Here is a 21,584-nt window from a genome sequence, read left to right as displayed (position 1 = left end):
CATGGATATTTAGTGCGTGCGAAACATTTTAAATTGGTTTTTGGGGGAGGGGCTCAGTTGTGTAAGAAATCCATATTAACTTCTTTTTACTACGCATTAATATTTAGCTTTGTCATGTCGCGAATTTTAATTATTAATATGTGTTTTAAGTTATCATTATTCTAGTTTTTTTTTTTTTTTTTTTTTTTTTTTTTTGTTCTATGTGTATTTTAATCTGGGAAAAAATTTCTTAAGGGGACGGTGGACTTTAAAATAGCTAAAAATCAACCAAAATATTGAAATTGAAATTTTATTCTCGTAATATTCCATATACGTAACTAAATCGTATGCAAAAACCGAATTCAAACATTCTAATTTTTAAAGAAGTTACAATCATTTAAAATGTATAAACAATGTAAACTTTGCCTTATAAATTTTGGAGAAAATGTAAAGAAAAAAGATACAATGCTGGGAGACTACAGGGATGCAAACAGGTGGCCTACGTGCTTACAGTCCTCCCTCACGGGGCTCCAGTGAGTTGCTTCTTCGAGATAGTGGAGGACGTGGGACATATGCCTGTTTACCTATGTTATACGTCAGGCGTCCCCGTCCTCCGTCACCTGTCACCTGCTTACAGTCCTCGTGAATCAAGGCCGCTGCGAATTTTTTCTCTGGATGTTCTTTGCCGAATTGCCATTAAAAGTTGTCTTTGCATCTTGGTGGCACTTCCGTCATCATCTACTACGGTCATAATCTGAACGTGAGCAACTTTGATCGAACAGTTCCAATCTAATAGAACCAAATCCACAATCTTTCAGGTAGACTTTGGCTCAATCTTGTTGGTGCAAAATATCCGTTAGCTATGGCTACGCGATTCGTTTCTGTAAATTGTGTTGATTCTTCATTTTAGCATGAGATAGATGCAAAAATTCCTTATCTGTACAAGAGTGTTTGTTATACCGAAAAAACGCCAGTTTATGCGATTTTCTCATCGACGTAAATTTTGACTTTTGCTAATTTTCATTTCAAGCTGCTTTCTGCAGCTGTCTTTTTTTTTAAATCAGAATGATCATTTGACAGTTTAGTAACATTACTCAGTAACGTTGATTAAAGTCATTTAACGATAGTAATTCTTTATTTTTTTTTAACTGTGCGCAACAGTAGCAGTGTATGTCTGTGTAAAATCATGTTAAATATCTCTCAGGAAGTAATGAAAAATACAAGTAACAGAAACAATTATTTAATAAGCACGTAATTTTCTTGTGTATCATTTGCAATACCAGATTAGTTTAGAGAGCATTTTAATATAATATGGATCTCATGGATAAATAAATGGACATGGATATTTAGTGCGTGCGAAACATTTTAAATTGGTTTTTGGGGGAGGGGCTCAGTTGTGTAAGAAATCCATATTAACTTCTTTTTACTACGCATTAATATTTAGCTTTGTCATGTCGCGAATTTTAATTATTAATATGTGTTTTAAGTTATCATTATTCTAGTCTTTTTTTTTTTTTTTTTTTTTTTTTTTTTTTTTTTTTTTTGTTCTATGTGTATTTTAATCTGGGGAAAAATTTCTTAAGGGGACGGTGGAATTTAAAATAGCTAAAAATCAACCAAAATATTGAAATTGATTTTTTACTCTCGTAATATTCCATATACGTAACTAAATCGTATGCAAAAAACCGAATTCAAACATTCTAATTTTTAAAGAAGTTACAATCATTTAAAATGTATAAACAATGTAAACTTTGCCTTATAAATTTTGGAGAAAATGTAAAGAAAAAAGATACAATGCTGGGAGACTACAGGGATGCAAACAGGTGGCCTACGTGCTTACAGTCCTCCCTCACGGGGCTCCAGTGAGTTGCTTCTTCGAGATAGTGGAGGACGTGGGACATATGCCTGTTTACCTATGTTATACGTCAGGCGTCCCCGTCCTCAGTCACCTGTCACCTGCTTACAGTCCTCGTGAATCAAGGCCGCTGCGAATTTTTTCTCTGGATGTTCTTTGCCGAATTGCCATTAAAAGTTGTCTTTGCATCTTGGTGGCACTTCCGTCATCATCTACTACGGTCATAATCTGAACGTGAGCAACTTTGATCGAACAGTTCCAATCTAATAGAACCAAATCCACAATCTTTCAGGTAGACTTTGGCTCAATCTTGGTGGTGCAAAATATCCGTTAGCTATGGCTACGCGATTCGTTTCTGTAAATTGTGTTGATTCTTCATTTTAGCATGAGATAGATGCAAAAATTCCTTATCTGTACAAGAGTGTTTGTTATACCGAAAAAACGCCAGTTTATGCGATTTTCTCATCGACGTAAATTTTGACTTTTGCTAATTTTCATTTCAAGCTGCTTTCTGCAGCTGTCTTTTTTTTTTAAATCAGAATGATCATTTGACAGTTTAGTAACATTACTCAGTAACGTTGATTAAAGTCATTTAACGATAGTAATTCTTTATTTTTTTTAACTGTGCGCAGCAGTAGCAGTGTATGTCTGTGTAAAATCATGTTAAATATCTCTCAGGAAGTAATGAAAAATACAAGTAACAGAAACAATTATTTAATAAGCACGTAATTTTCTTGTGTATCATTTGCAATACCAGATTAGTTTAGACAGCATTTTAATATAATATGGATCTCATGGATAAATGAACATGGATATTTAGTGCGTGCGAAACATTTTAAATTGGTTTTTGGGGGAGGGGCTCAGTTGTGTAAGAAATCCATATTAACTTCTTTTTACTACGCATTAATATTTAGCTTTGTCATGTCGCGAATTTTAATTATTAATATGTGTTTTAAGTTATCATTATTCTAGTTTTTTTTTTTTTTTTTTTTTTTGTTCTATGTGTATTTTAATCTGGGAAAAAATTTCTTAAGGGGACGGTGGACTTTAAAATAGCTAAAAATCAACCAAAATATTGAAATTGATTTTTTACTCTCGTAATATTCCATATACGTAACTAAATCGTATGCAAAAACCGAATTCAAACATTCTAATTTTTAAAGAAGTTACAATCATTTAAAATGTATAAACAATGTAAACTTTGCCTTATAAATTTTGGAGAAAATGTAAAGAAAAAAGATACAATGCTGGGAGACTACAGGGATGCAAACAGGTGGCCTACGTGCTTACAGTCCTCCCTCACGGGGCTCCAGTGAGTTGCTTCTTCGAGATAGTGGAGGACGTGGGACATATGCCTGTTTACCTATGTTATACGTCAGGCGTCCCCGTCCTCCGTCACCTGTCACCTGCTTACAGTCCTCGTGAATCAAGGCCGCTGCGAATTTTTTCTCTGGATGTTCTTTGCCGAATTGCCATTAAAAGTTGTCTTTGCATCTTGGTGGCACTTCCGTCATCATCTACTACGGTCATAATCTGAACGTGAGCAACTTTGATCGAACAGTTCCAATCTAATAGAACCAAATCCACAATCTTTCAGGTAGACTTTGGCTCAATCTTGTTGGTGCAAAATATCCGTTAGCTATGGCTACGCGATTCGTTTCTGTAAATTGTGTTGATTCTTCATTTTAGCATGAGATAGATGCAAAAATTCCTTATCTGTACAAGAGTGTTTGTTATACCGAAAAAACGCCAGTTTATGCGATTTTCTCATCGACGTAAATTTTGACTTTTGCTAATTTTCATTTCAAGCTGCTTTCTGCAGCTGTCTTTTTTTTTAAATCAGAATGATCATTTGACAGTTTAGTAACATTACTCAGTAACGTTGATTAAAGTCATTTAACGATAGTAATTCTTTATTTTTTTTTAACTGTGCGCAACAGTAGCAGTGTATGTCTGTGTAAAATCATGTTAAATATCTCTCAGGAAGTAATGAAAAACACAAGTAACAGAAACAATTATTTAATAAGCACGTAATTTTCTTGTGTATCATTTGCAATACCAGATTAGTTTAGACAGCATTTTAATATAATATGGATCTCATGGATAAATAAATGAACATGGATATTTAGTGCGTGCGAAACATTTTAAATTGGTTTTTGGGGGAGGGGCTCAGTTGTGTAAGAAATCCATATTAACTTCTTTTTACTACGCATTAATATTTAGCTTTGTCATGTCGCGAATTTTAATAATTAATATGTGTTTTAAGTTATCATTATTCTAGTCTTTTTTTTTTTTTTTTGTTCTATGTGTATTTTAATCTGGGAAAAAATTTCTTAAGGGGAGGATGGAATTTAAAATAGCTAAAAATCAACCAAAATATTGAAATTGATTTTTTAATCTCGTAATATTCCATATACGTAACTATATCGTATGCAAAAAACCGAATTCAAACATTCTAATTTTTAAAGAAGTTACAATCATTTAAAATGTATAAACAATGTAAACTTTGCCTTATAAATTTTGGAGAAAATGTAAAGAAAAAAGATACAATGCTGGGAGACTACAGGGATGCAAACAGCTGGCCTACGTGCTTACAGTCCTCCCTCACGGGGCTCCAGTGAGTTGCTTCTTCGAGATAGTGGAGGACGTGGGACATATGCCTGTTTACCTATGTTATACGTCAGGCGTCCCCGTCCTCCGTCACCTGTCACCTGCTTACAGTCCTCGTGAATCAAGGCCGCTGCGAATTTTTTCTCTGGATGTTCTTTGGCGAATTGCCATTAAAAGTTGTCTTTGCATCTTGGTGGCACTTCCGTCATCATCTACTACGGTCATAATCTGAACGTGAGCAACTTTGATCGAACAGTTCCAATCTAATAGAACCAAATCCACAATCTTTCAGGTAGACTTTGGCTCAATCTTGGTGGTGCAAAATATCCGTTAGCTATGGCTACGCGATTCGTTTCTGTAAATTGTGTTGATTCTTCATTTTAGCATGAGATAGATGCAAAAATTCCTTACCTGTACAAGAGTGTTTGTTATTCTCATCGACGTAAATTTTGACTTTTGCTAATTTTCATTTCAAGCTGCTTTCTGCAGCTGTCTTTTTTTTAAATCAGAATGATCATTTGACAGTTTAGTAACATTACTCAGTAACGTTGATTAAAGTCATTTAACGATAGTAATTCTTTATTTTTTTTTAACTGTGCGCAACAGTAGCAGTGTATGTCTGTGTAAAATCATGTTAAATATCTCTCAGGAAGTAATGAAAAATACAAGTAACAGAAACAATTATTTAATAAGCACGTAATTTTCTTGTGTATCATTTGCAATACCAGATTAGTTTAGACAGCATTTTAATATAATATGGATCTCATGGATAAATAAATGAACATGGATATTTAGTGCGTGCGAAACATTTTAAATTGGTTTTTGGGGGAGGGGCTCAGTTGTGTAAGAAATCCATATTAACTTCTTTTTACTACGCATTAATATTTAGCTTTGTCATGTCGCGAATTTTAATTATTAATATGTGTTTTAAGTTATCATTATTCTAGTCTTTTTTTTTTTTTTTTTTTTTTTTTTGTTCTATGTGTATTTTAATCTGGGAAAAAATTTCTTAAGGGGACGGTGGACTTTAAAATAGCTAAAAATCAACCAAAATATTGAAATTGATTTTTTACTCTCGTAATATTCCATATACGTAACTAAATCGTATGCAAAAAACCGAATTCAAACATTCTAATTTTTAAAGAAGTTACAATCATTTAAAATGTATAAACAATGTAAACTTTGCCTTATAAATTTTGGAGAAAATGTAAAGAAAAAAGATACAATGCTGGGAGACTACAGGGATGCAAACAGGTGGCCTACGTGCTTACAGTCCTCCCTCACGGGGCTCCAGTGAGTTGCTTCGTCGAGATAGTGGAGGACGTGGGACATATGCCTGTTTACCTATGTTATACGTCAGGCGTCCCCGTCCTCCGTCACCTGTCACCTGCTTACAGTCCTCGTGAATCAAGGCCGCTGCGAATTTTTTCTCTGGATGTTCTTTGCCGAATTGCCATTAAAAGTTGTCTTTGCATCTTGGTGGCACTTCCGTCATCATCTACTACGGTCATAATCTGAACGTGAGCAACTTTGATCGAACAGTTCCAATCTAATAGAACCAAATCCACAATCTTTCAGGTAGACTTTGGCTCAATCTTGGTGGTGCAAAATATCCGTTAGCTATGGCTACGCGATTCGTTTCTGTAAATTGTGTTGATTCTTCATTTTAGCATGAGATAGATGCAAAAATTCCTTATCTGTACAAGAGTGTTTGTTATACCGAAAAAACGCCAGTTTATGCGATTTTCTCATCGACGTAAATTTTGACTTTTGCTAATTTTCATTTCAAGCTGCTTTCTGCAGCTGTCTTTTTTTTTAAATCAGAATGATCATTTGACAGTTTAGTAACATTACTCAGTAACGTTGATTAAAGTCATTTAACGATAGTAATTCTTTATTTTTTTTAACTGTGCGCAACAGTAGCAGTGTATGTCTGTGTAAAATCATGTTAAATATCTCTCAGGAAGTAATGAAAAATACAAGTAACAGAAACAATTATTTAATAAGCACGTAATTTTCTTGTGTATCATTTGCAATACCAGATTAGTTTAGACAGCATTTTAATATAATATGGATCTCATGGATAAATGAACATGGATATTTAGTGCGTGCGAAACATTTTAAATTGGTTTTTGGGGGAGGGGCTCAGTTGTGTAAGAAATCCATAGTAACTTCTTTTTACTACGCATTAATATTTAGCTTTGTCATATCGCGAATTTTAATTATTAATATGTGTTTTAAGTTATCATTATTCTAGTTTTTTTTTTTTTTTTTTTTTTTTTTTTTTTGTTCTATGTGTATTTTAATCTGGGAAAAACTTTCTTAAGGGGACGGTGGACTTTAAAATAGCTAAAAATCAACCAAAATATTGAAATTGATTTTTTACTCTCGTAATATTCCATATACGTAACTAAATCGTATGCAAAAACCGAATTCAAACATTCTAATTTTTAAAGAAGTTACAATCATTTAAAATGTATAAACAATGTAAACTTTGCCTTATAAATTTTGGAGAAAATGTAAAGAAAAAAGATACAATGCTGGGAGACTACAGGGATGCAAACAGGTGGCCTACGTGCTTACAGTCCTCCCTCACGGGGCTCCAGTGAGTTGCTTCTTCGAGATAGTGGAGGACGTGGGACATATGCCTGTTTACCTATGTTATACGTCAGGCGTCCCCGTCCTCCGTCTCCTGTCACCTGCTTACAGTCCTCGTGAATCAAGGCCGCTGCGAATTTTTTCTCTGGATGTTCTTTGCCGAATTGCCATTAAAAGTTGTCTTTGCATCTTGGTGGCACTTCCGTCATCATCTACTACGGTCATAATCTGAACGTGAGCAACTTTGATCGAACAGTTCCAATCTAATAGAACCAAATCCACAATCTTTCAGGTAGACTTTGGCTCAATCTTGGTGGTGCAAAATATCCGTTAGCTATGGCTACGCGATTCGTTTCTGTAAATTGTGTTGATTCTTCATTTTAGCATGAGATAGATGCAAAAATTCCTTATCTGTACAAGAGTGTTTGTTATACCGAAAAAACGCCAGTTTATGCGATTTTCTCATCGACGTAAATTTTGACTTTTGCTAATTTTCATTTCAAGCTGCTTTCTGCAGCTGTCTTTTTTTTTAAAATCATAATGATCATTTGACAGTTTAGTAACATTACTCAGTAACGTTGATTAAAGTCATTTAACGATAGTAATTCTTTATTTATTTTAACTGTGCGCAACAGTAGCAGTGTATGTCTGTGTAAAATCATGTTAAATATCTCTCAGGAAGTAATGAAAAATACAAGTAACAGAAACAATTATTTAATAAGCACGTAATTTTTTTGTGTATCATTTGCAATACCAGATTAGCTTAGACAGCATTTTAATATAATATGGATCTCATGGATAAATGAACATGGATATTTAGTGCGTGCGAAACATTTTAAATTGGTTTTTGGGGGAGGGGCTCAGTTGTGTAAGAAATCCATATTAACTTCTTTTTACTACGCATTAATATTTAGCTTTGTCATATCGCGAATTTTAATTATTAATATGTGTTTTAAGTTATCATTATTCTAGTTTTTTTTTTTTTTTTTTTTTTTTTTTTTTTTTTGTTCTATGTGTATTTTAATCTGGGAAAAAATTTCTTAAGGGGACGGTGGACTTTAAAATAGCTAAAAATCAACCAAAATATTGAAATTGATTTTTTACTCTCGTAATATTGCATATACGTAACTAAATCGTATGCAAAAACCGAATTCAAACATTCTAATTTTTAAAGAAGTTACAATCATTTAAAATGTATAAACAATGTAAACTTTGCCTTATAAATTTTGGAGAAAATGTAAAGAAAAAAGATACAATGCTGGGAGACTACAGGGATGCAAACAGGTGGCCTACGTGCTTACAGTCCTCCCTCACGGGGCTCCAGTGAGTTGCTTCTTCGAGATAGTGGAGGACGTGGGACATATGCCTGTTTACCTATGTTATACGTCAGGCGTCCCCGTCCTCCGTCACCTGTCACCTGCTTACAGTCCTCGTGAATCAAGGCCGCTGCGAATTTTTTCTCTGGATGTTCTTTGCCGAATTGCCATTAAAAGTTGTCTTTGCATCTTGGTGGCACTTCCGTCATCATCTACTACGGTCATAATCTGAACGTGAGCAACTTTGATCGAACAGTTCCAATCTAATAGAACCAAATCCACAATCTTTCAGGTAGACTTTGGCTCAATCTTGGTGGTGCAAAATATCCGTTAGCTATGGCTACGCGATTCGTTTCTGTAAATTGTGTTGATTCTTCATTTTAGCATGAGATAGATGCAAAAATTCCTTATCTGTACAAGAGTGTTTGTTATACCGAAAAAACGCCAGTTTATGCGATTTTCTCATCGACGTAAATTTTGACTTTTGCTAATTTTCATTTCAAGCTGCTTTCTGCAGCTGTCTTTTTTTTTAAATCAGAATGATCATTTGACAGTTTAGTAACATTACTCAGTAACGTTGATTAAAGTCATTTAACGATAGTAATTCTTTATTTTTTTTAACTGTGCGCAACAGTAGCAGTGTATGTCTGTGTAAAATCATGTTAAATATCTCTCAGGAAGTAATGAAAAATACAAGTAACAGAAACAATTATTTAATAAGCACGTAATTTTCTTGTGTATCATTTGCAATACCAGATTAGTTTAGACAGCATTTTAATATAATATGGATCTCATGGATAAATGAACATGGATATTTAGTGCGTGCGAAACATTTTAAATTGGTTTTTGGGGGAGGGGCTCAGTTGTGTAAGAAATCCATAGTAACTTCTTTTTACTACGCATTAATATTTAGCTTTGTCATATCGCGAATTTTAATTATTAATATGTGTTTTAAGTTATCATTATTCTAGTTTTTTTTTTTTTTTTTTTTTTTTTTTTTTGTTCTATGTGTATTTTAATCTGGGAAAAACTTTCTTAAGGGGACGGTGGACTTTAAAATAGCTAAAAATCAACCAAAATATTGAAATTGATTTTTTACTCTCGTAATATTCCATATACGTAACTAAATCGTATGCAAAAACCGAATTCAAACATTCTAATTTTTAAAGAAGTTACAATCATTTAAAATGTATAAACAATGTAAACTTTGCCTTATAAATTTTGGAGAAAATGTAAAGAAAAAAGATACAATGCTGGGAGACTACAGGGATGCAAACAGGTGGCCTACGTGCTTACAGTCCTCCCTCACGGGGCTCCAGTGAGTTGCTTCTTCGAGATAGTGGAGGACGTGGGACATATGCCTGTTTACCTATGTTATACGTCAGGCGTCCCCGTCCTCCGTCACCTGTCACCTGCTTACAGTCCTCGTGAATCAAGGCCGCTGCGAATTTTTTCTCTGGATGTTCTTTGCCGAATTGCCATTAAAAGTTGTCTTTGCATCTTGGTGGCACTTCCGTCATCATCTACTACGGTCATAATCTGAACGTGAGCAACTTTGATCGAACAGTTCCAATCTAATAGAACGAAATCCACAATCTTTCAGGTAGACTTTGGCTCAATCTTGGTGGTGCAAAATATCCGTTAGCTATGGCTACGCGATTCGTTTCTGTAAATTGTGTTGATTCTTCATTTTAGCATGAGATAGATGCAAAAATTCCTTATCTGTACAAGAGTGTTTGTTATTCTCATCGACGTAAATTTTGACTTTTGCTAATTTTCATTTCAAGCTGCTTTCTGCAGCTGTCTTTTTTTTAAAATCAGAATGATCATTTGACAGTTTAGTAACATTACTCAGTAACGTTGATTAAAGTCATTTAACGATAGTAATTCTTTATTTTTTTTAACTGTGCGCAACAGTAGCAGTGTATGTCTGTGTAAAATCATGTTAAATATCTCTCAGGAAGTAATGAAAAATACAAGTAACAGAAACAATTATTTAATAAGCACGTAATTTTCTTGTGTATCATTTGCAATACCAGATTAGTTTAGACAGCATTTTAATATAATATGGATCTCATGGATAAATGAACATGGATATTTAGTGCGTGCGAAACATTTTAAATTGTTTTTTGGGGGAGGGGCTCAGTTGTGTAAGAAATCCATATTAACTTCTTTTTACTACGCATTAATATTTAGCTTTGTCATGTCGCGAATTTTAATTATTAATATGTGTTTTAAGTTATCATTATTCTAGTCTATTTTTTTTTTTTTTTTTTTTTTTTTTTTTTTTTTGTTCTATGTGTATTTTAATCTGGGAAAAAATTTCTTAAGGGGACGATGGACTTTAAAATAGCTAAAAATCAACCAAAATATTGAAATTGATTTTTTAATCTCGTAATATTCCATATACGTAACTAAATCGTATGCAAAAAACCGAATTCAAACATTCTAATTTTTAAAGAAGTTACAATCATTTAAAATGTATAAACAATGTAAACTTTGCCTTATAAATTTGGGAGAAAATGTAAAGAAAAAAGATACAATGCTGGGAGACTACAGGGATGCAAACAGGTGGCCTACGTGCTTACAGTCCTCCCTCACGGGGCTCCAGTGAGTTGCTTCTTCGAGATAGTGGAGGACGTGGGACATATGCCTGTTTACCTATGTTATACGTCAGGCGTCCCCGTCCTCCGTCACCTGTCACCTGCTTACAGTCCTCGTGAATCAAGGCCGCTGCGAATTTTTTCTCTGGATGTTCTTTGCCGAATTGCCATTAAAAGTTGTCTTTGCATCTTGGTGGCACTTCCGTCATCATCTACTACGGTCATAATCTGAACGTGAGCAACTTTGATCGAACAGTTCCAATCTAATAGAACCAAATCCACAATCTTTCAGGTAGACTTTGGCTCAATCTTGGTGGTGCAAAATATCCGTTAGCTATGGCTACGCGATTCGTTTCTGTAAATTGTGTTGATTCTTCATTTTAGCATGAGATAGATGCAAAAATTCCTTATCTGTACAAGAGTGTTTGTTATACCGAAAAAACGCCAGTTTATGCGATTTTCTCATCGACGTAAATTTTGACTTTTGCTAATTTTCATTTCAAGCTGCTTTCTGCAGCTGTCTTTTTTTTTTAAATCAGAATGATCATTTGACAGTTTAGTAACATTACTCAGTAACGTTGATTAAAGTCATTTAACGATAGTAATTCTTTATTTTTTTTAACTGTGCGCAACAGTAGCAGTGTATGTCTGTGTAAAATCATGTTAAATATCTCTCAGGAAGTAATGAAAAATACAAGTAACAGAAACAATTATTTAATAAGCACGTAATTTTCTTGTGTATCATTTGCAATACCAGATTAGTTTAGACAGCATTTTAATATAATGTGGATCTCATGGATAAATGAACATGGATATTTAGTGCGTGCGAAACATTTTAAATTGGTTTTTGGGGGAGGGGCTCAGTTGTGTAAGAAATCCATATTAACTTCTTTTTACTACGCATTAATATTTAGCTTTGTCATGTCGCGAATTTTAATTATTAATATGTGTTTTAAGTTATCATTATTCTAGTCTTTTTTTTTTTTTTTTTTTTTTTTGTTCTATGTGTATTTTAATCTGGGAAAAAATTTCTTAAGGGGACGATGGACTTTAAAATAGCTAAAAATCAACCAAAATATTGAAATTGATTTTTTACTCTCGTAATATTCCATATACGTAACTAAATCGTATGCAAAAAACCGAATTCAAACATTCTAATTTTTAAAGAAGTTACAATCATTTAAAATGTATAAATAATGTAAATTTTGCCTTATAAATTTTGGAGAAAATGTAAAGAAAAAAGATACAATGCTGGGAGACTACAGGGATGCAAACAGGTGGCCTACGTGCTTACAGTCCTCCCTCACGGGGCTCCAGTGAGTTGCTTCTTCGAGATAGTGGAGGACGTGGGACATATGCCTGTTTACCTATGTTATACGTCAGGCGTCCCCGTCCTCCGTCACCTGTCACCTGCTTACAGTCCTCGTGAATCAAGGCCGCTGCGAATTTTTTCTCTGGATGTTCTTTGCCGAATTGCCATTAAAAGTTGTCTTTGCATCTTAGTGGCACTTCCGTCATCATCTACTACGGTCATAATCTGAACGTGAGCAACTTTGATCGAACAGTTCCAATCTAATAGAACCAAATCCACAATCTTTCAGGTAGACTTTGGCTCAATCTTGGTGGTGCAAAATATCCGTTAGCTATGGCTACGCGATTCGTTTCTGTAAATTGTGTTGATTCTTCATTTTAGCATGAGATAGATGCAAAAATTCCTTATCTGTACAAGAGTGTTTGTTATACCGAAAAAACGCCAGTTTATGCGATTTTCTCATCGACGTAAATTTTGACTTTTGCTAATTTTCATTTCAAGCTGCTTTCTGCAGCTGTCTTTTTTTTAAATCAGAATGATCATTTGACAGTTTAGTAACATTACTCAGTAACGTTGATTAAAGTCATTTAACGATAGTAATTCTTTATTTTTTTTAACTGTGCGCAACAGTAGCAGTGTATGTCTGTGTAAAATCATGTTAAATATCTCTCAGGAAGTAATGAAAAATACAAGTAACAGAAACAATTATTTAATAAGCACGTAATTTTCTTGTGTATCATTTGCAATACCAGATTAGTTTAGACAGCATTTTAATATAATATGGATCTCATGGATAAATGAACATGGATATTTAGTGCGTGCGAAACATTTTAAATTGTTTTTTGGGGGAGGGGCTCAGTTGTGTAAGAAATCCATATTAACTTCTTTTTACTACGCATTAATATTTAGCTTTGTCATGTCGCGAATTTTAATTATTAATATGTGTTTTAAGTTATCATTATTCTAGTCTTTTTTTTTTTTTTTTTTTTTTTTGTTCTATGTGTATTTTAATCTGGGAAAAAATTTCTTAAGGGGACGATGGACTTTAAAATAGCTAAAAATCAACCAAAATATTGAAATTGATTTTTTAATCTCGTAATATTCCATATACGTAACTAAATCTTATGCAAAAAACCGAATTCAAACATTCTAATTTTTAAAGAAGTTACAATCATTTAAAATGTATAAACAATGTAAACTTTGCCTTATAAATTTGGGAGAAAATGTAAAGAAAAAAGATACAATGCTGGGAGACTACAGGGATGCAAACAGGTGGCCTACGTGCTTACAGTCCTCCCTCACGGGGCTCCAGTGAGTTGCTTCTTCGAGATAGTGGAGGACGTGGGACATATGCCTGTTTACCTATGTTATACGTCAGGCGTCCCCGTCCTCCGTCACCTGTCACCTGCTTACAGTCCTCGTGAATCAAGGCCGCTGCGAATTTTTTCTCTGGATGTTCTTTGCCGAATTGCCATTAAAAGTTGTCTTTGCATCTTGGTGGCACTTCCGTCATCATCTACTACGGTCATAATCTGAACGTGAGCAACTTTGATCGAACAGTTCCAGTCTAATAGAACCAAATCCACAATCTTTCAGGTAGACTTTGGCTCAATCTTGGTGGTGCAAAATATCCGTTAGCTATGGCTACGCGATTCGTTTCTGTAAATTGTGTTGATTCTTCATTTTAGCATGACATAGATGCAAAAATTCCTTATCTGTACAAGAGTGTTTGTTATACCGAAAAAACGCCAGTTTATGCGATTTTCTCATCGACGTAAATTTTGACTTTTGCTAATTTTCATTTCAAGCTGCTTTCTGCAGCTGTCTTTTTTTAAATCAGAATGATCATTTGACAGTTTAGTAACATTACTCAGTAACGTTGATTAAAGTCATTTAACGATAGTAATTCTTTATTTTTTTTAACTGTGCGCAACAGTAGCAGTGTATGTCTGTGTAAAATCATGTTAAATATCTCTCAGGAAGTAATGAAAAATACAAGTAACAGAAACAATTATTTAATAAGCACGTAATTTTCTTGTGTATCATTTGCAATACCAGATTAGTTTAGACAGCATTTTAATATGATATGGATCTCATGGATAAATGAACATGGATATTTAGTGCGTGCGAAACATTTTAAATTGTTTTTTGGGGGAGGGGGTCAGTTGTGTAAGAAATCCATATTAACTTCTTTTTACTACGCATTAATATTTAGCTTTGTCATGTCGCGAATTTTAATTATTAATATGTGTTTTAAGTTATCATTATTCTAGTTTTTTTTTTTTTTTTTTTTTTTTTTTTTTTTTGTTCTATGTGTATTTTAATCTGGGAAAAAATTTCTTAAGGGGACGGTGGACTTTAAAATAGCTAAAAATCAACCAAAATATTGAAATTGATTTTTTACTCTCGTAATATTCCATATACGTAACTAAATCGTATGCAAAAAACCGAATTCAAACATTCTAATTTTTAAAGAAGTTACAATCATTTAAAATGTATAAACAATGTAAACTTTGCCTTATAAATTTTGGAGAAAATGTAAAGAAAAAAGTTTAAAAAATGTATTTCAACAGTTATAATTTATATATTCGCTCAAACGAAGTGTTTATTTTTAAAACAAAGGCTAGAAATGTCAGGATTGACAACTATTAATGATTTAACTTTTGTTATGTAAATTCTGTATGCGTAGAGCATGGGAAACTCGTTTTCCCTATTCGTTGCAAAAAAGCCGGATCAACGTCGCTTGAACCAAAGCAAAAAAAGAAGTTTACCTGCTTGGAAAAAAACAAAGTGTAAAAAATATTGTAAAGCATTAAAAGATAATGTAAATGTGACAAATGAAGGTAAAGCATAGGGTGCAGGTGAATTTAAAAAGTTTCTTTGGATATAATGCATAAATTGTTTCTCCCTATAACTTTGAATCACGAACCAATTTGTGATAGTATGTTTATATTTGTTATATTTAATATTATGAGATTAAAAATAGTTAAATGATACGAAAAGGTTATCTAGTGTTTGCAAATTCATATCTAAAGTTAATTTGCTGTTTCTCATGACGATGTATTAAAGGTAAGTTTGAAGAAAATCTTTAAATTCGGTTTTCACAAAACAAATGTTTTCGCAGTTCCTAATGTCTTGAAAATGCTCCATGCGACTAATTTTTAGTTCAAAATGAATGATATTTGGAAGAAACTAACTTGTTATATGTTACAGTAGAACTTTGTATGCATTTTTGCATATGAGGTTATTAAGAAGTTTAAACTTGTGATAACATTTAACAAAAGGTGATATTTTCCCGAAAACTGGGTTTAAGTTCACAAAAGTCCTTTTTAAAATTTTTGATTTATCATATTAAAGAACGGATACACAAAATCTTTTGTTAAGTCTTTATAACTAACTAAAAAGAAAAATTAGGAAAAAATCTTGAAAATTAGAGCGCAAGGAGCATTTTTAATCTTTAATTAAAATAATGAATTATTTGTTTTAATTTTTTTTAATTTAAAATAAATTGAAGTTTTGAACTATTTTAGAAACTGGTGTATATGTATAACTGGTGAAACTGGTGTATAATATGTATATGTGTAAAATTTCTTGTTGAAAACACAAAAACTTAAAAAACTACTTATTAAAGTCCACCGTCTCCTTAAGTTGTTAAGGCTTTATTCAGCTCGTTATTCTTGAGTAGAAAGTGTAACAAAGGCGAGAGACGGTTGCGAGGAAACATCTGGTTTATTGGTTTATGGCCTTTCACTAACAATGGAGGTAGTAGGGTGTTGTATTGTCGCCTTTTACTAGTGGCGTTTGAAACGAAAATCGTCTTGCATTCGCTTTATTACAGTTCCAATTTTTTTTTACTTCAAGACATTGGGGGTTCTTGTAAGCTTAGGTAATTGGATTCTCGTATAGCTTAGTTTCAGCTTGTTAGTTGGGGGGGGTCCACTTTACTTCCCACGTTGTGTGTATAGATGTTTTTTGGACTCCATTGTCAGATTTTTCTGGTTTTTGATTCGCTGTGGGGGTGTAATTTTCTCAGTTTAGATAAAGTAAAATTTTGGCATTGGTTTGATTTTTTTTTTTTTTTTGGTAAGGCAATGGAATTTTCGCGGGGTGGAGAGGAAAGTTTACTTCCGTGCTTGCGCCAGGCTAGAATTCATTCGGATTCTGATTTTGAGCTAAAGGAGGAAGAGGAGAAAAGAGTGAGGGCTTGACCCCTTTGCTGGTCTTGCTCTCGCGAGCGGCGTGTACCAGCGGGCTCCGGTTATGGTTTTTCCTTTGGCGTCTGATATGGAGTGATTTTGAGCAGCGGTGATGTGAAAGAAAAGGGCAAACGAGAGGCGCCTTGCTCTGCTGCCGGCTTTGCCGTGCGGCCGATTGCAGGAGCAAGGCTTCGGTTGCGTTTTTCTTTGCTCTAGTTTTGTGTGAGAGATGCAAAAAATATTTTCTTGTGAGATGTCTAGAAAAACGTGCGCTAGCTGCAAAGAGTATTTCAATGAAAGCTGATTACTGCTTTAGTGCGAGATATAGAGCAATCTACCAAGAAAATTTAGCATAGATTTTCTCTCTTCACCCGAATCGCAGATTTATCTCCAAGAGCTTTTTTCCGAAATATTCAGCATAAAATGTTGATTCGCCGCTTCGATGATGCAAGTGATCGTGCTAAAACCTTGTGTATATTCAGCTACCTGTTATTGAATTGAAATAAAGATCCTTCTAAATTGGACTATGGGTTCCCACCTAATGGACAGATAAAGCGATTCCTGGCTGTTTGAAGAATTATTAGTTTCCACTCGTGATTTCTAATAATTTTAGACCCTTCCGAAAGGGTTGTGACAGAAGGAAAATGGGCTTGGCTCATTTCCCTGGACACTAAGGATCCTGCTACCCGAAAAAAACTGTCTTCCATCTGTGAGTGAAAATATTTTAAGATTATTTTCTCTCTTTTCTTAGTTTTCCCAATGCTTTGGTGGAACAGTTAATAATGATTTATCTACCATGTATATATTGTCGTTAATTATGTAAATTAAATATTACAGTTAATAAAATTGAGAAGTGATTTATTATTTCAAGTGATGGCCAGTTTTGGGATGTTTTAAATTTGTTTCACCTACTGAGTTTGTGAGTCAGATAATGTTAGTTTCAAATTAATGAGAACCATTTATTTGGAGAATTAAAATAGGTTACACCTTCTTAATTTGTGAAAAAATGTTAATTATTAATTAAATGTTTTAATTATTGTAAGCTGAAATTTTGTGTGACAGATGCGATATTTTCATAGTAAAAATATGTGGTAATTAAATGTTTTAATTATTGTAAGCTGAAATTTTGTGTGACAGATGCGATATTTTCATAGTAAAAATATGTGGTAGGGGATACTGATCAGTTACCCAAGTATTTACTAATAATATTATTATATTCCAGAATTTAATAAATGTGTTTGATTTAGAATTTTAATTGCACTTGTTTATTTTGTGTGCTAACTTACTGTTAAGGCGGTAGGCTTTTAAGAAACATGGAGCTTTAATTGAATTTGGGGTTATTGTTTTTCCTTTTAGTTAGGTTTATTAACCACGCGAACCTATCTTTTGATAGAGGATGAATTTGAATTGAATTATGATTGTTCTTGTTCAATGTTCATATGATTATATATTTTTTGAGTTTTTTGGTCCGGCACCATGAGTCAGTTTAAGGTTTTAAAAGCTATAAAAAATTAAACTTAACCCCCCCCCCCAATTTTTAGATATCTAACAGCTTCGTCGTCAACTTTATAGAGTTTAAACTTATCTTACTTTCCCCTCCTTGCTTTCAGCACATGCGAGAACGGGCGAATTTCATCCGATATGCAGAAGTCGCGTTACAGCTAAAGAACTGTGTTTGTTTAATGTTGAAATTGGTGGAATTTATTATTATTTATATTAACCAGAGGTAGTTTTTCTATTTCGACGTTTCCATTGTGCTATGCATTTATTTTAAGACTGATTCATTTTCATTTTAAGCTTCTTTCAAATTTCCATATAACAATTGATAATTTGTTGAGTTATTCGAAACGTTTTGCGGTCGGTTTTTACATGATATATACGAGTGAAGCAGTACAAAAACGTCAGAAAATTTCATTGAATAACATATGCAACCATTTTGCTCTAAAGATTTCTCCCATTTCTTCAGCAGCTGGAAAATTCCATTTTTAGTAAAACGTCATTATATTTATTTGCAGGGGCGTATCCTGTCTTTTCATAATTGGCATGCTGTTAAACTCAGAATTTTAAAAACGCGTTTATCAGTCAGTGGCGTTTAGCATTCAGTACATTCAATATTTAGTTATTATGCATTTCTATATTAACAGACAAAAAAAGTATAAATAAAAAAATTTTAAAAAAACTTAACCAGTTTTCGGTTCTTTTGTGTATAAACAATTTACATTCAGGATACATATATTATTTGGTTTGTAGAGTTAGTAAGATTTTTTGGGAAGCATGAGACATGAAAAATGCGCAATGCCCTCATCGGCGCTCAAACCTGGACCTCTGGAATACGCGCCGAGTGTGCTACCGTTACACCACGAAGACATGCTGGAAGGAGGAAAAAATATCTTATATACTCCCCCTTTTAAAGGGCGATCGGGGATTAGGAACCCAGTCTCCAAATCCTGGTGTTGATGAATTATTGTCCACCACCTTTGTTCGGGCGGCCTCCGCTTAGTTTTTGAAGATGGAAAGGTGAAAAACGTGCTAAGTGTGATATCGTTACCCCCACACGAAAGCATGTTGGAAGGAGGGAGAAAGCTCAAAAGTCTAGAAATAACACTTCGATTACAGTAATTAAAATTGAAATTATTTGAATGTCTGTCTAAAGTTATCTACCCTTCTATTTTAAATAGTAAATAACATATTCATAAAATTAAAAGGTGCTTTAACTCTTAAAGAAGTTTTTCGATGGGTATGCTGAGTGCACTTAATTTCTGTTGTGTCTGCTTTATTCTGATATAATTATTAATTCTTCTCACTGCTGAAAATGGCCGTCCTACTGATGCTGTTGAAGCTGGTGTTGATAGAATGAGTGCAAATATTGTTAGCATTCATAATATGATACTAATTTAGGTACAAGTTTACTTCCAAACTCCGCAGAACAACATAAAGCAATGAGTTTATTCTTAAGCTTTTCAAATTAAACAGTTCGCAATATGGACTGGCAATTTAGTTTGTTTCGTAATATTTTGAGAAAATTAGAATCATTTTTAGAAATGGAAAATCCTTTCTAGAAATCTGAATAAAGGGTGAAAATAGGGGATATCGTGAAGAAAAGATGGTTTCCTTTTGTTATTATTGACACTGTGTCTTCCTGACGTTATACGCTGTAACCATTCTGTAGTTTAGACTTGACATTAAAATGGTTTTTGGTGCTACAGGTCTGCTTCCATCAAACTGACATTAAAATGGTTTTTGGTGCTACAGGTCTGCTTCCATCAAACTGACATTAAAATGGTTTTTGGTGCTACAGGTCTGCTTCCATCAAACTGACATTAAAATGGTTTTTGGTGCTGCAGGTCTGCTTCCATCAAACTGCATGCTTTCTACGCAAATTCTAGCAGATCAAGTTGCTGTAGTTATTACACATGTCAGTGACTAAAGGAATGAAATACTATTGTTAATGTGGCAGGGAAAATGAATTTCTTGAAAATATTCCATGCAGAGATTTATTTATTTTGACTCCAGAGTTGATAATTTCGAGGACATGACGGCCAAACGGGATAACCTATTAGCACGGATGTTATTTATCCGGGCTCAGATCGTAAGTTTATTTAAACCGGCTTCAAATCCTTGCGAATCGGCTGGTTGCATAGGCCTTCGTTTTTTCCCCTTTGTTCAATACAAGTATGAGCCAATATTCCCTTAGAAAGTCCTTAATGAATGCCTTTGTCAGATAGGGCTCGCATGGTTCACCGTATCGAATCCAATCCCCAGGATAATTTCCATACCCTCTGCATGATCGTTGTTTGCCTCTCCCTCGACTTCCATTTCCCCAAAAATTAAATTCTACTGTTTTCCATAATGCTTTCAAAATGGCATATGCCTTGTTATTATTAATAATTACGTTTTTAGCTGATTCACTGTATATTTTTGTTGAGTGGAATTCTATTGTAAATTAACTTCATCATGTTCGTACAGTTCTTTTCTAAGGAATAATATAATATTAATTTTTTATGTAAATGATCCTTTCTGTTGCTTTAGTTTTACAATATCTAGTTGTATTTGTTTCCATTGTTATTTTATATTATTTTAGGGAATTTTTACCTCGTGGAAGTGGTGTTGTAACAAGACGTCCGACAGTTGTTCAGTTGCAACCACATCAAGGAGAAGGTATGTTATACACATCTCTTAACATTACTTACAATGTGCTGCTCCACATTATATAGATATTGCCTGTTATCTAACTTAGGACGCATTAAATGTGAAAAACAATTATGGAAAGAATAAAAAGCTGGCTGTCAAATTTCTGCATGAAACAGTCGAAATATTAAAAGATGTAGAAAATTTCACTAAAGGTGTGAACGAAATAAGGGTGTATGAACTTAAATTGTGAAAAAAACCTGAGGACATCACAGAAAGATGATGCAAATGTTTGAATTCTAGAAATTCAGAATCCTGCACAGTGGTTCAGAATGAGCTGTTTTCTGCCCCTAATAATTCCTGAGTTTGCCTTTCACAGTACTCACCAGAACTATTACAAAATATCAGAACAGTGGAAACGTATCAGAACAAGAAAATGTATTAAAAAGCTTTGTTTTTGTTTAAAGTAAAACTTTAAACCTAATATTCTAAAATATGATTATTATTATTTTCTTTAATCGTCGATATTATCTAAGTTTGTTCCATTTCTTATTTTCTTTCTGTATATAATACGGTGACACAAGGTTTCACGCGTACATTGTAGAGAATTCTTAATCAGAGTTCCTTACAAATTTCATAACAGTTACAGGTGTGACGAAAATTCGCAGATATATTAAGAGTATTTGGAACTGAGTTCTGAAAACTATATTTTCGAATAAATTGCAAAAATGTTCAAAGGAACTGTCTTTTAGTGTCTCTTTTTCCGCTTAAGTAACAGTAACATAAATAAGACTCAGTAGTTTTTTCTCTCATTGACGATTACTTCTTTATTAATGTAATCGTGGTCACAATTTTAAAATTTAAATTTAAATGGTAGTTATGATATTGGATTTAATTATAATATATGAGATTTGATTAATTAATTTATGAATATGGGAGGCATATCAAGAATAAGTTATTATTGAAATGTCTGGTGATTCTTTGAAC

The 21,584-nt window shown here is 33.5% G+C and overlaps 1 protein-coding gene across 1 annotated transcript in view; it reads left to right on the top strand.

Moving 5' to 3' along the window:
* LOC118204649 (dynamin-1-like) overlaps window positions 1-21,584 on the top strand; it is an 89,537-nt gene that overhangs the window by 33,757 nt on the left and 34,196 nt on the right. Inside the window, exon 3 of the mRNA XM_085812420.1 lies at window positions 20,551-20,627. Coding sequence (XP_085668546.1) covers window positions 20,551-20,627 — 77 coding nt within the window. The remainder of the gene's footprint in view (window positions 1-20,550; window positions 20,628-21,584) is intronic.

This window comes from Stegodyphus dumicola, chromosome 3 (assembly GCF_044657685.1).
Source record: "Stegodyphus dumicola isolate Sdum_Otavi_A_Nest chromosome 3, ASM4465768v1".
NCBI lineage: Eukaryota > Metazoa > Arthropoda > Arachnida > Araneae > Eresidae > Stegodyphus > Stegodyphus dumicola.
This window is presented reverse-complemented; position numbering and strand designations above follow the sequence as displayed.